Here is a 15,194-nt window from a genome sequence, read left to right as displayed (position 1 = left end):
CTTAACAACCTCTGGATTTTATGAAAAAATTCCATTGTGACTCTTGCTTCCATAGGCCGGCTTATAGTCGGCATTGGACAGACTGTGGTTGGAGGTTTAATGCCATGAATTATGGCATATTATTTGAGTTGAGAGTTTTGTTCCTATCAAAAGTAAAAAAGCTCCTGGACCGAGGAAGGCCTTGGGACCAGCCAGTGTCTTTTCCAGGTAATAGCAATGGGATTCACTGCAAGGAGACCAGGAGCAAGGAGAAGAGAACCTGTCTGCGTCTTTAAGAAGGGCAAGAACGGCAAGTCACCTGACATCTGTGGACCCCAGCTGTAAATCCAGGGACTTGGTCTGGGTGATCCACAATGTTACTGACGCCAAGATGCCGCCCTTGTGAAAAATGCTGACTCTGCAAAAGTAAAATACTGTCCTGTGCCTACAGATTCAGGCAATTCCAGGGCCATTAAAAGGCAAAATAAAGTTCAGATTTTGATGAGCAACTCTTATAAAGACTTCTTACTAAACGTCGGCATAAGCCAGCTAACATCAACACAGGGATGCCAATCTATTTGATGTAATGTGAAATCCCAGCTTTACAAAATGATAATTTAGGACTGATTGCTCACTTTCCAACGATTTCTTTACCAAAAATGGCAAGAATGTTAAAAAAAAAAAAAAAAAAATCAACCAGGAACTGATTTATGAATAAGATAATTCACAGTTTTCCCCTCTGGTAACAACTTCTTAGGAGCACTATTACACTCTAATGCAAAAATAAGACTCAAGTAGACCATGTAAGTACTAGAGAATTGTAATGAAACGTATTTCATGAGTACCCTGGCATTGTTTGGGACAGTCACGTATGTTATGGTTCTGCTTAAACACTCTGAAAAAGGAAGAATTGCCCACATTTTGGAGTTCAAGAAACGCCAGTACTATAGATTTTGTGGCTTGCCCAACTCCCACAGCTAGCGATCGGCAAAGGATTTCAATCTCACTTGCACGTCTGGTGCAGGTTCCCGGAACCTCAGGAGCTCTTTGGGGTTTTATAAATCACAGGGGCTGAGTCTACTAATAACGTGCTGCGATCGCTCTAGGCTAGTATCTATTGGTACACCCAGCAGTCTAAACAATCCCATGAGCTAGATTCTATTACTAGTCATTGCTGTTTACTCTTTCAAGGGTTCGGGGAGTCTAGACCAGTGCCGTGGACTGCAGGTGGGTGTTACTGCCGCCAAGCAGACCTCTGAAAAGTGGATGGGGGCGTGAATTTTGGGGAACGGAAGTGAAGCGGGGGTGGGGTGGGGTGGCTGTCTCGCTGTTTCGGTTCTCTGAGGGAGTGAGGAGCTTCTTTAGTCTGTCCCCACTGAGTCTGTCCCTGGCTTCCCCGAAGCTTTGCGCCGCTTTGCGCTGAGATCTCGAGTGCCCTAATTACGATGCAAAGTTCTTGCTTCCTGGAAGAAGAGAGGGGGCAGAGATCCGGGGGCTGGGGGCTTGCAGCCATACACTAGAGTTTCAGGTCCCGTGCCCACGACGCCCCGCGCTTCTGCCCGCCCTAGAGAAGTCACCCCGCCAGAGCAACGGAGAGTTCCTGCAGCTCAGCTGACCGGGGGCGGGTCCTGGGCCGGGCCTGGGGCGGGGAGAGCTTGCGTCTCGCCCTCTTCCGAGCCTACTAGGAGGCTTTCATGCGGGTTCCCAGCAGCCCCGCGATCCTACCCTTCTGGGTCCCGGCGGCGCCGGCCCCCGGAATGTGCCTTCACCTGCTCCTGCTGCTAGCGCTGTGCTGGGTGGGCCCCATTGGCGGGACGCGCACCTACAGCTTGCAAGGAAGATGGAAGATCCGCAGCGGGAACGGCTCGCTGGAGCTGCCCGGGACGACCCCTGGCTGCGTGCACAGCGCCTTGGTCCGGCAGGGCCTGATACAGGTACTGCGTGCGGCCCACCCGCCGCGAGCCCGGGCCCGCGTCCCCGTGGTGGGGAGAGCGGCCCAGGAACTTCCTGGCAGTTCCCCATCCCTGCGCTCTCCCCGTCGGTCTTGGGCTGACTTCCTCTTGCATCTTTGAGGTCTGTGGAGATAAAGGTCGAGACGATTTATCTACTGTTGGCAAAGAGCACCGTCGGGGTAAAGGCAGGAAACACTAACCTTTTGCAAAGTAAGGGTTAATTATACCCAGCAATGTTTCAGTTTTTCATTTTCGCTTTTAAGCCTCAGAAAGTCAGATTTAGGGTGGATGAAGCACATAGCTTGAAGAGAATGAGAACTACAAGAGTAAAGTTGGAATGGGCAGTTCTAGTGAAAAGGCTAAATCACTCTTAAGGCTGATGGGATGTGAAGAAAGGTGCTGTTTCCTCTCAGGATGTGTGGTGTGTGCCTGTCCCAATAAATGTCCCAATCTATAGACTCCTGTGGCATGGTGAGCAGCGGCTTGTGGATAATGCCGTGGCAGCCTGTGTACATAGGTTTGCAAACAAACTTGAATCTTCTGCTGCTGCTTAGAGTCCACCTGCTGCACCTTGCTTTTTCATTCTTTGAATGTTTTCATTGGGACAGAATGTATTTGCCTGTGTTACTCCAATTAGGATGGCAACTCTATGGAGTTTAGGTGTTCTTATCTGGATTTTATGGATGAAGTGGAATTTTGGAGCCCAGAGAAGTTAAGAACTTGCCCAGGTCACACAGCGCCCAAGTGTTAGAAGTGAAATTCCAACCCGGGTCTGCCTGACTTCATAACCTGCCTTCTTAACTACTAAGTCTCTATTTTTTTTTTGAAAAGCCAGGTGTTTTTAAGCACTGTGGGTGACTGTCAGTATTAGCATTCTAAATTTACTTACGTGATAAGATAGTGGCCTAGGCTTATGCAGATTTCTAAATTGGTACTCATTGCTTTTTGTTTTTCCAAGAATGTGTTTCACAAACGAAGTGATGCTGGACCACTGTTTTTAAGTAAATAATTCTCAAACTTAAGAATTTTAACTATTGCACAGGCCCCATAGACCACAGTTGACCTTGGCACACTGAGGCTTCCCTACACCTACCTTGAGATTGACTTGGTTTATTTTGCAGGGTCTCTCCTTGCCTCATTTTACTGACAGCATTGAGGTAATGGGAAATTTGTGGCTTTAGAAAATAAGAACATTGCCCCATATTACAGGACTACATATCAAGAATCAATATTTAGTTACTACTTGACAAGAATGAGGTTGCTCATAGTATGAAATAACTTAACTTTTCCTTACTGGGGACTTTTTACAATGTCTCTTAAATCTCTTCACACATTCTTTGAAAAACTTGATGTTACAATAACGTATATATAGGTCTTAAATGGGGGTGGGATGAGAGAAAGGGGAGAGGCCTCTCTTGAAAATAATCATTAACACCAACATCAGTATTGAATAATGTGATGCTGTTATTCCAGGTGCTTTATTATACATCCTTTTTTTGGTGTTGCTGTCTGGGTATTCCATGGTTTAGATCAGACACTGGGAAAAATACTATGTTTACAGGAGAGCATGGAACGAATCTCATTGAAGTCATTCATTTATTCACCTAATTAATTATCTCACAAGAATTTATTTAGTACCTAGAATGTGGTGTGCTTGGAATCTAGTGGTGAAGAAAACAAAGTCTTTGCCTCAGTGGACAGTCTGGTAGAGGAGACAGACAATAAACAAATAAACAAATTAATAGATAATATAATGACAGGTAGTACCCTGAAGAAAAATAAATTGGGAGTGGAGGATGGGGGGAGGGGGAGTAAGAGAGAATTCAGGCTGCTTTGGAAGAGTTGCAATTAAAAAAACAAAAGTGGTGAAAGACAGCCGGTTTGAATAAGGTGACTTTTAAATAGAGACCTTTTTGGTAAAGTGACTTTTAAGCAGAAAAGCATTCCCTGCATAGAGGAAAAAAAGAGGGGGAGGGAGGTGAGACCCTGAAGTGGGAAGAGAGCTGGAGGTGGGGTGGGGGGTAGATAAGGTCAAAGTAGGCCTCTAGGGTAGATCCTGCAGGGCTTGTAAACCACAGGAAACAATGTTTGAACTTGTTCTACATGATAAGATTTGCTTTTCAAAAGCATCACTCTAGCTATTGTGTGAAGATTATATAGTTGCACAAAAATGGAAACATGGAGACCAGCTAGGGGACTCGTGCAGGCAAGAGATGATTTCTGGCTTAGACCAGGGTGGTAGTGAAATGGTGAGGCATGGTTGTGAGAACATATTTTGGATGAAGAACCAACAGGAGTTGAGTTGGATTTGTTGATGGATTGGATGTGAGGTGTTAGAGAGAGTAGAGTCAAGGAAGACATCAGGGTTTTTGGTTCTAGCAGTTGGCTAAAAGGTGTTTGCGGTTACTGAGAGTCTCTGTGACAGCCTTAGGTATTTCATAGGGGACTACAAAGGATCTAAACCTTGGGTGTCTTGGAAAGTCTTCTGGGCTCCCTGCTAATGGTAATTCATTCATTCATTCATTCTTGCAGCCTACTATTATACCCCACACTATATTAGGCATTAGGAATAAAATAGAAATGAATAAAACTGGAGTCCCTATTTTCATGGAGGTCACATTCTAGTGACGCAGAAAGCCTATTAATTACCATATGCTATGACACTCAGTTAAGGAGAATTTTTTTAAAAAATTCAGTTTTATTGAGACATATTCACATACCATACAATCATCCACGGTGTACAATCAACTGTTCACAGTACCATCATACAGTTGTGCATTCATCACCCCAATCTATTTTTGAACATTTTCCTTATACCAGAAAGAATCAGAATAAGAATAAAAAATAAAAATAAAAAAGAACACCCAAATCATCCACCCCCATGCCACCCTATTTTTCATTTAGTTTTTGTCCCCATTTTTCTACTCATCCATCCATACACTGGATAAAGGAAGTGCAATCCACAGGGTTTTCACAATCACACTGTTACCCCTTGTAAGCTACATTGTTGTACAATTGTCTTCAAGGGTCAAGGCTACTGGGTTAGAGTTTGGTAGTTTCAGGTTTTTACTTCTAGCTACTCCAACACATTAAAACCTAAAAAGTGTTACCTATATAGTGCGTAAGAATGTCCACCAGAGTGACCTCTCGACTCCATTTGAAATCTCTCAGCCACTGAAACTTTGTTTCATTCCACATCCCCCTTTTGGTCAAGATGTTAGGAGACTTTTTAAAGGAATGTTCTCAGCTTTCCTATGGAAATCCTCACTTTTAAAAGTTTTGAAAGCCTTTTAAAAAAAAATATTCCCTCTGTGCCCAGTTAGAAAATACAGATAAGTATGAAGCAGAAAAATTGGAAATCTGGCTTCCAGAGGTAATCACTTAAAATGTAGTATATTCATTCAGCAGTTTTTTATTTAAATATATGGTTTAACAACTTTTTTATACTTTACAATATTTTGTGACCATTTTACATGCAGTAAACATATTTCTACAAACCATGTTTATTGTCTTTTTTTTTAATCCCATTGCCTACATTACCATCATTTATAATCAATTCCTTATTGTTGACCAGTTAGTCTGATTCCATTTTTGTCTTCCATTCTTCAATGACCATCCTTTTAATTAAATCTTAGTGCACATCCTTATTTTCCTAGACACATTTTTAGGAAGGGAATTGCTGATTCAAAGCGTATGTACTTTTTTAGTCTTTTAATATGTGTTTGTAAATTGCTCCCCATGAACTTTGAACCATTTTTTAAATTCCCCTTATTGTTTTATCCAAGTGCCTATTTTAAGCACCCTTGTCAGGATTGGATATTATTTTAAAAAACAAAATAAAAACAATTAATTTTTTAGTGTAGTTACATAGATTTTATGTTTACTCATATGTTTTCTGATGATTTGTGAGTTACTTATTCATGGTCCTCATCTGTTTCTCTATTGGCTATTCATCCTTTTTTAACTAGATCTGTAAGACTTCATTACTTGTCATTATTTTTGAAACTTCCCATTTGTCATTTTCTTTGAAATGTTGCTAATGATGTGTTTTTCCACATAGCTTCTATGCTTACAAGTTTTGTATATTGAAATTCTGTAATTTTTTTTTTTCTTTTACGGTTGTTTCTCTCTTTGGTGTTGTGCTTAGAAGGTAATTCTGCTCCCCCAATTAAATAAATGTTTACATATGTTTCCTTCTTTTAGTACCTTTATGGATTCTTTTTTTATATATTGAAAATTTTGATCCATTTGAATTTATTTTTTTTCAAATGCTTTATCATTTACTTGTATCCCTTTTGTCTTTTGTCCACTGCCGTAAAATGTTGTTTTTATCATGCTCTGAATTCTCATATACTGATACAGCATTCTTATTCCCTCCCTTTTAATCCTTTAAAACATAATTACAGAAGTTTAATGCTTATTGTTCAAAAAATAGATGCAGGAAAATATGAAGAAAAAGCCAAACAGATAAGCTTTACCTAAATGTAAAGATTACACATAGATGTGTAAATTTAGAAAATACCTTAAACTGTAAGATTATGTCATAGTGGCTATATATGTGATTAACAGGTTAGTCTTAATTATTCTGCCCAAGGATCCATGGTTCTGTCCATGGAGAGCCTAATCTGCAGGTTATCACCCATAAATACACTCTAATAAAACATATGCAGCAGTTTTGGTAGATGTATATTGTTGTACCCTTTAAAATAGCAAAGAGGCAGTTTCCATGTATTTTTGAGAAAGAAGCCCCATGGTTATTGCTCATAATGATTGAACATAAATTTATTCTTAAAGCTGAAGTTACTTTCTTTGTTTGTTGTACTAACCTTCTACAGAAGTTTTAAGACTTAAGAATGGAATGTTTGGCTTTAATTGATCATTGTTATGATGTGATATGATCTCAAAGCTTTTAGGAAAGGACACCATTTTAAAGAGCCATATTTCTTCTTCTAAAAGCTTGCCCGCTTAAACCATCTGTGACATTAAGGAGATAAATTAGCTAATGACTCTGCATGTGAAATTGAGATTTTTTTTTAAAATTCAGTTTATTGAGATATATTCACATACCATATAATCATCCATGGTGTACAATCAACTATTCACAGTACCATCTTATAGTTGTGCATGAAATTGAGATTTTAACAGAAGTAGTCATCAGTTAATGTTGTTTAGATTCTGGGAAGAAAGAACCATGAGGTTTCCCCCCCACCCCCCAATTCAGTTTTATTGAGACATGTTCACACACTATACAGTCATCCACAGTATATAATTAATTGTTCACAGTACCATTATATAGTTGTGCATTCATCACCACAATCAATTTTTGAACATTTTCCTTACCCCTCCCAAAATAAAATAAGAAAAACAGAAGTAAGAAAGAACACCTAAAGCATCCCCCCCCACCCTATACCATGAGGATTTTAAACCCTCAATTTTTAAAAAAAGATAGTTTTAAAAATCCTAATTTTTAAACTCAGACATGTGCTTCCTTATTTGATGCCATGTGGGGTGTGTTTAGGGCACGGGAAGATTTGCTTCATGTGACCCAATGCAACACTGGGAATTAAAAGATAATTTGAGAGTTTTGTCTTTGCTGAGTACTGACCAATCCTTATCACCTGTAGTCTAGATCCGCAATCTAGACTAAAATTTGTCTTCATGAAATATTTATTTGGTGTCTTCCTTGTGCGAGGCACATTCTTGGTCCTGTCATGTACACTGTTTCACATACTTCCTACTATACTGTTATGTGGGTATAATTAATCTCATGGACTAAGGCTCAGGGAAGTTAAATAACCTGCCCCAAATCATGCATTTAATAAATGGTGGAACAAGGATTCCCACACTGCTTATTGGTGGGAAGAATAAATAGTAAGCAAAGGGAACAATCATTATTTTAATTTACAATGTCCAATGAAAACAGTGATAAGAGCACAGTATACTATTGTTTAAAATATACCAACAAAAATACCTCATTTGCTAATGAGATATTTGCACTCCAAAAGTGCAAGCATTCTCTGAGAGTCAGTCTACACATCACTTCTTTCTCTTTGTTGTCTCTTGGAAGTCTCCTGTAGTCCCATAGTTTCAAGCATCATCTCTATGCCAAAATTTCTCAAATGCTTATCTCCAACTAACACCTCTCTCCTGATTTGCATTGGAAATTCTGCTTGACTCTTTTGCCTGAATGTCCTCATGACATATGAAATTCATTATGACCAAATATCTGCTCTCTCAATCTCTTCAATCCTTAGCATCTTTTATTTTACCTATTTCCCATAAAAGCGTCAGTATTTTCTCATTGAGATAGACCTGAAACCTTGGTGCCATTTTTCTTTTTTTTCCTTCTCCTGTCTTACATTTTAGTTGCTGGATCTCTCAGCCCATGATGTCTTATAACCATTCTCTCTAGTCATTTCTAGTGTTACCAACCTACCTTATTATTTTCTTTTTAAAAAATGTTTCTTATGTTAATCTTTTAAAAATAGACAAAGGTTTTAAATGGTAAAAAGAATTTTAAAGGTAGGGTATTTAATGCAAAGAAAGTCTCTTTTTACCTGTCTCCCAGTTCTCCGGTTCCCTTCCATTGAGACAACCATTGTTAACCAATTTCTTATGTAGTCCTCTGTAGATGCTAGAAACATAAATACATATATCATAAATAGATTTATACCTCTCCCCCTAAATAATGGCATTCTCTATATATTGTTCTGTGTTTTTTTTTTTCTTTAACTTTAGCCTAGAAATCCCTCTATACCAGTACATATAATTGTGATGATAGCTATCATTTATCAAGTGTTCTTTATGTGCTGAGCTTGGTTCTAAGCACTTTTTATGCATTATCTCTTGCGAACTGCATACTGATCCCATGAGGTGTAAGTACTCTCATTATCCCCATTCTGGACTTGAGAAATCAGAGATGTCATATACCTTTACAAGGCCCACAGGAATCAGGGATGAGCTGAGACTTGAGCACATGCAGAAAAGATTGCTCCCACAGGGGATGCTATGTTAAGTACCACTGACATTTTAACTATTGATGACGTTTCCAGCATTGGTGGCAGTGTTCGGTGATGATTAAGCATATGAACTCTGAAGTCAGATTGCCTGGGCCTGAATCAGTGCTCCACCACTTACTAGCCACGTGATGTTGAGTTCCATAACCTCTCTGCGCCTTGAGCATGATGAAAGTGCCTAGTAGGGTCACAGGCAGTAACTATTTGCTATTGTTATTGTTGTTGCAGCAGGGATCCTCTGGTATAATCCTCTGGTATAAAAGTGTAAGGACATATGGGATGTGGCATAGCTTGTAGCACAGTTGAAAGAAAGCAGACCTTGGTGTTTGACTGAATTGGTTTCATTCCTGGATACACTTCTGCTTAGTTGTGGGACATCAGGCAAGTCACTTCACTTTTTGGAGCCTTAGTTTCCTTCTCTGTAAAATTGTATTTATTGCACATTATTGTCATGAGGATAAGAGTATATGAGGGTCCATTTCAGAGGTTCTAAGCACTTTTCATACATTATTTATTGCAATCTTCATACTGATATATAGTAGATGGTCAACAAATGATACTGTTACTGTTTTTAGGATCCTTAGGTTGGCTCACCAACTCCAGTGACTTACAGGGGTCCTTAGTCATATGAGAGGTAAGACTGAGCTGCTGTTTGCTTTAAACAGGACCCAGAATTTTAATATGAGCAAGGATAGTCAGGCTAACCAGGAACCAAGTGAAGTGGGTTGCTTGGCATTTGGAATGGTTATTGTAATTGTAATCCAAGCCCCTGCAACTTTTTTTTTCTTTCTGGGTAAGATGCTTTCCCTTAATAAGAGAAACATTTTAACCTCTGTACTTTGTTTGTTTAGAAAAAATATATCTCAGAAGATTGTCCTTCCGACTTTAATGTGCAGCTTCCTTTGTGGAGCTGGGAAGCCCATCCCCGGGGCTCAGAAGATGGATGCGTTGCAGTTGCACTGCCCTCACACCTTCCTTCTCATGATATTTTAAACTGGATTTGACTAAGTCCACAGTGTAGAGTTATAAATAGGGCTGGACGGAGACATGTGGACAGGCTAATAATTAGGTGTCCTGTCAAACCTGAGTCTTTAAATATTTGTTCCACGTTTATTCATTGGACAGGCTCAGTCTGGCGGAGGGGAAGAGCAGAAAAGGAACCAAGTTGGCTGGGCATGGCACACCCCATTCAGCAGAACAAAAACCTCATTAACAAGACCTTAAGCCAGTTTAGTGATTGTTATTAAATCTCATCAGCCCCTGCCATCCATATAAAAATATTTCTTCCAATCAAAAGCAGTTTGGGGCAGATACCTTTGTTTCCATCTTTATACACACCTGTTGATACTTTAGTGCCTTTTATAGATCTGGGCCCTGGGCTCTGCCCCTGCTAGAGGACAAGCCGTTTCTCTCTGTGCATCCATTGTGCTATTCATGGAGGGACGAACCGTTTTGCTGCCCTTTCTGTTCTACTTGAGGTCTGGGAGAACTCCTTTGGGAAGGGAAGGGTGGAAAATAGGTAAAAGCAGAAAGACCTAAGGATTATGCAAGGGAGGTCTTAGGGCTGAGCACTCAGATGGAGCTGAATCTGTGAACATCCAGTAAGGCAGGTGTCCACAAATATTTTCTGTAAGGAAACAGATACTAAATATTTTAGGCTTTCTGGCCATATGGTCTCTTCCGCAGTGCTCAGCAATGCCATTGTAGCTTGAAAGCAATAAAAAATAATACCTAAATGAATGGACCTGGTTGTGCATCATTAAAACTTTATTTATGGATTCATGTCCATTCTTATCTCACTGCACAAAACAGTCAGTGAGCTGTATTTGGCCTGTAGTCTGTAGTTTGCTGACCTCTGATTCAGGATGATATAGGAAACCTAAAGTCTGTAAGTTTGGTGATATCTGTGCTGCTTGTGTATTCTCTGTAGAGATCCTTTTTGTGCTCACTCAGTAAAGCTGAGTGAAAAATAACTTCGGAATTGCTAAGAAATGGAAGTTTTGCTGACCTTTCGGCAGTAGAGGAGACGCAGGCCCCCTGGTGGCCAGCTGAGGTAGTGGCTGCTGTGAGCCCTGTGAGATCCACGGGGCAATGGGAGTCTGGACCTACACACCCAAAATTCTTTCATTCTCTGCTAATACCTTGAAGGTTCTGTGTTTGGTTTTGACAAGGGAAGCCAATATTAATCTCCACACATGGTTTTTGATAATAAAACTATATTATTTACATCTCAGAGCTCTTTTTCTCTCTTTTTTTTTTTTTTTTACATTTTTTGATATTAATGATCTGACTTCTTTGTACTCCTAGGCTAAGAGTGCATTAATTTCTAAGTGTTTCTATAGCTGTTGTCAATATGATTTGTTTCATGTTTATTTTTATTTATTAATGTTTGCATATTTAACCATCTACCATAATTTTTACCTTGTATCAATAGGATCCTTACTACAGATTTAATGACCTTAACTACAGATGGATCTCCTTAGATAACTGGACCTATAGCAAGAAATTTAAGATTCCCTTTGACATTTGGTAGGTGTGTGTGTATGTATATGTTTGTGTAAATTTTTTAGGAGCTTTTCTTCTTTTACTGTCTAAGCAATAATTTTTTGTTCTGTTGCGTCTTAGAGAGTTGTCAGATTAAGGCCTTGCACTATAAAAGTGAATATACAATTGATGTTTTGTATATGAGGATGGTGATATTAATCTCCAGTGACAAAGTTGTATCTTTATTGAGTTGTTTCCAGTAGTGTTTATGTAATCTCCTATACCCACTCACATTCTCTTATCTGCAGTTCCTCTTCCCCACCCCCAGTAATCAATAGAGTGTATGCATTTATAACATTGTTAGTTTGGATCAGAGATATGTCATTTGTTCTGTGTGTTGCTAACCAGCCGTTGAAACTATGACCTTGGCCTTGTACTACATCGTGAGAAAAAGCACAGTTACTGTTTTATGTTATTATAAGCAGTTTTTTCTGCATGAAACAGAATAAAAAAGTCATTTTATATGACTTTATAAAATAATTATTTTTTACAAGTTTCTTACAAGAAAAATAAAGCCAAAATATTGTGCTCAGTCAATATCACATAGTTACTGTGCTCCAGGCTCTATTGCCAAATAATACTTAAAATATCTCTAATAGCAGTCCTAGCTCACTTTGAACTTAACATATCCAAAATTTAACTAAGTTACATTCCTTTTAAAGCTAACTTTATATTCTAGCAGCCTCATTGTTTCTTTTAGGGTAATACCTTTGTGCAGTCTAAGGTGTTTTTGGTTCATCATATCTTCCATTCATCCCCCTGTATTTAGTTTGTTTCTGAGTCCTGTTAATTTTTGCCCAGCATTTCTCTTGGTTCACCCCCTTCCTCCTCCTTTCCAAAGTTTCCATCTTTGCTCAGACCTTCATTAGTGAGTGCCTGGAATACGGTCAACAGCTGTCTAACTAGAGTTCTTGCTTTGGTTTTTATTTTCCAGCCTTTTGTGTATAGAAGTATTAAACTCATTTTCCGCAAATTTGCTTTTGCCACGACCTGCTCTTGCTCAAGAATGGCGAGTGTCTTCTTTTTGTTTGGCAAATCGAGTTTAAACTTCTCTGCCTGTCTGTGAAAATACTAAACTGTTTAATCTTGCCTGTCCCTATATCCTCCCTGCCCCCCCGTCTCACTGACTTGTCCAGTTTAACTCCCTTTTCCCCAGCCCAGATTCTGCACCTAAATCAAGTATGTCATCTTAATGTTACTGATACTGTTAGTCTTTCCTTGCTTTGGTTTTGTTCTTTCTGAGGGGACAGCCTTCTACCTAGGCATGTCTACCCCCCTTTTAAAAAATGTATACACCAAGTTTATTGAGATATAATTCCCATTTACAGTATATAATTCAATAGTTTTTAGTATATTCAGAGTTGTGAAACCATCACCAAAATTAATTTTAGAATATTTTCATCATTCTACAAAAAAGCTGTACCTGTAGGCAGTCATTCCCCATCCTTCCTACCCCTCAAGGGCCCCTCCTCCCCCCAGCCCCAGAAAACCACAAATCTATTTTCTGTCTCTGTGGATTTTTCTGTTCTGAAAATTTCATATAAATGGCTTTGTAATTGGATTCTTTCACTTATAATAATGTTTTCAAGGTTCATTCATGTTGTAGCATGTATCAGTGTTTCATTCCTTTTTATTGCCAATTAATGCCATTGTATTGATATATCTCATTTTATTTATTCTACCCATCTTTAAGTTTCTAATTTTCTTGAAGTCTTTCCTTATAAAATAAGCTTGACAGCACTTGTAATCTGTCCAGCAAGATCATACTACATAATAGAACAGATCAGAAGTTTTCTGTTTGTTTCCTGTTTTAGGCCTGAATGCCAATCAGACTCCTGAAGTTCAGAGACTTAGTTCCTTATAAGACTTAGCAGAGTGCTGGGCACAGAATAGTCACCCATAACTACTTGTTAGTTGGTAATCTTAGATAGTTTCAGTAAACGTAATACTTTGTGAAAACACTTTTGTGTTTATTATTTATCTTGATTCTCATAAGAACTTTGTGATATAGCTAGAAAAAAATTGATGCATTTGGAAATTATAAATTATGTCCATAATTTTATGGTAATTGATATATTATGAAGAATGATAAGCTGGATCATTCAAAGAATATAAAAATGTACTAAACCAATACTTTTGAAAACTTCTTTGGGAACCACTTTTCAAGAATGTAATTTTCCACAAAATATTTATTCCTTTAGTTCTTAACTAATAAAATAAGACTTATCAAAGTTAATTTTTTTATACATCTTGTTTTAAAAATCTTTCTGTTTTTCAGCAAATGGCAAAAAGTAAAATTGATTTTTGAGGGAGTTGACACAGTTGCAGAAATCCTGCTCAACAAGGTCACTATTGGGAAAACAGACAACATGTTCAATAGATATGTAAGTATGTAATGACATCAGGTTAAGAAAAACACACCTACTTATATGTATTTGTATCATTATTGCAAGTAGAGAAAGGCAAGTGCATAATTGGCCATGCAGACTAGTACAGGCTCTTTAGAGCATTGTTTGTTTTATTATCTGAGCCTCAGTTGCCACATTTGTAAAAATGATGAAAATACTACATACCCCATGAGGTTATTTTGAGGATTTGATAAGCTGATTATATAAAATAGCTGGCACAGGGCTTGGCACATAAGAAGTGTGCAACAAATACTGTTCCCTTCTCTGTTGTTTGATAATCCAGAATATGCCCTGAACCCCTGGAGCATTTAAAAAGTTTGAATTGAAATATTGTTATTGAATAATCAAATTTATTGAGTTTTATGATACTTAATAGCTTATAATAGTTTCAGTATTAGAAAAAGCATTACGGTTTTGATTCATGCATTTGATGAAATTTGTTCGCTTTAGCACTTGAAATTCTTGTCATGATAAAATATTTGGTGAACAAGTCTGCAAATAGATTTTGGTGTAAAATTGCTTTTGTCCAAAGTCTATTGTAATATTATAATTTTACAGAGTAAAATGAATGGCATCATTACAACATAAGAGGTAGAGAGTATTTCAGAGGAATTCTGTTCTGAATGGTAGAGAAGACTAAATGTATTGAAATTGTAATAACCTAAGTCAATACAATTTAGTCAGGAGTATTTCTAATACCAGATTCAAAGTTCAAAGTTGGTGTCTAATTACTAGACACCAATAAGTATGTTGTAGGAACGAGGATGGGAATGGAAGAGATGCGAAAATTATGCATGGCAAGTGCCTGCTTTGTGGGAGACATTGTGTTAGGAAAATTGTGTAAGCTGTCTCATTTAATGAGTAGCTTATTTAATGCATTAGGCAGCCACAGTTGTATATAGAGTATTGCTCCTCCCCCAAACTTTGATAATTTGAAAACATAAAGGAATGTTGTGGACATTGCAATGCTGAACTCTTTTTGCTTTGGCTGTTGTTGATTCTGAAACTAAATTAAAGTGGGTACACATGGTTTTTCATTTCTCCATCTGTTGTTTAAACAGTACGTTAAAAGACTGCTTAACAGGAGTTGGTCTGATAATCTGACCTCTTTAAGTTTCTTGTCAGTTAGAACAAATACCATACTACAGTTTGGCTTAACAACAGTAATTTATTGACCCACATTTTCAGAGGCTAGAAGGCTTGCTTCTTCCTGAGGTTGGTGTCTTCTGACTGGCTGGCAGTCTTTGGGGTTCCTTGGCTTTTCCTCACCTGGTAGTGCACATGGCAGTGTCTTC

The 15,194-nt window shown here is 38.4% G+C and overlaps 1 protein-coding gene across 3 annotated transcripts in view; it reads left to right on the top strand.

Moving 5' to 3' along the window:
• The first annotated feature begins 1,548 nt into the window (after positions 1-1,548).
• Positions 1,549-15,194, top strand: part of MANBA (mannosidase beta) — a 168,097-nt gene continuing 154,451 nt past the window's right edge. Inside the window, exons 1-3 of one of the 3 annotated variants that reach the window (XM_037830353.1) lie at positions 1,549-1,913; positions 11,382-11,476; positions 13,770-13,875. In XM_037830353.1, coding sequence (XP_037686281.1) covers positions 1,674-1,913; positions 11,382-11,476; positions 13,770-13,875 — 441 coding nt within the window. In that variant the 5' untranslated portion in view covers positions 1,549-1,673. The remainder of the gene's footprint in view (positions 1,914-11,381; positions 11,477-13,769; positions 13,876-15,194) is intronic. The other 2 variants (XM_037830351.1, XM_037830354.1) reach the window with 2 other exon arrangements.

Source organism: Choloepus didactylus, chromosome 3 (genome assembly GCF_015220235.1).
Source record: "Choloepus didactylus isolate mChoDid1 chromosome 3, mChoDid1.pri, whole genome shotgun sequence".
Lineage (NCBI taxonomy): Eukaryota > Metazoa > Chordata > Mammalia > Pilosa > Megalonychidae > Choloepus > Choloepus didactylus.
The sequence above is the reverse complement of the archived record's forward strand: the minus strand, read 5'-3'. Positions and strand labels throughout refer to the sequence as shown.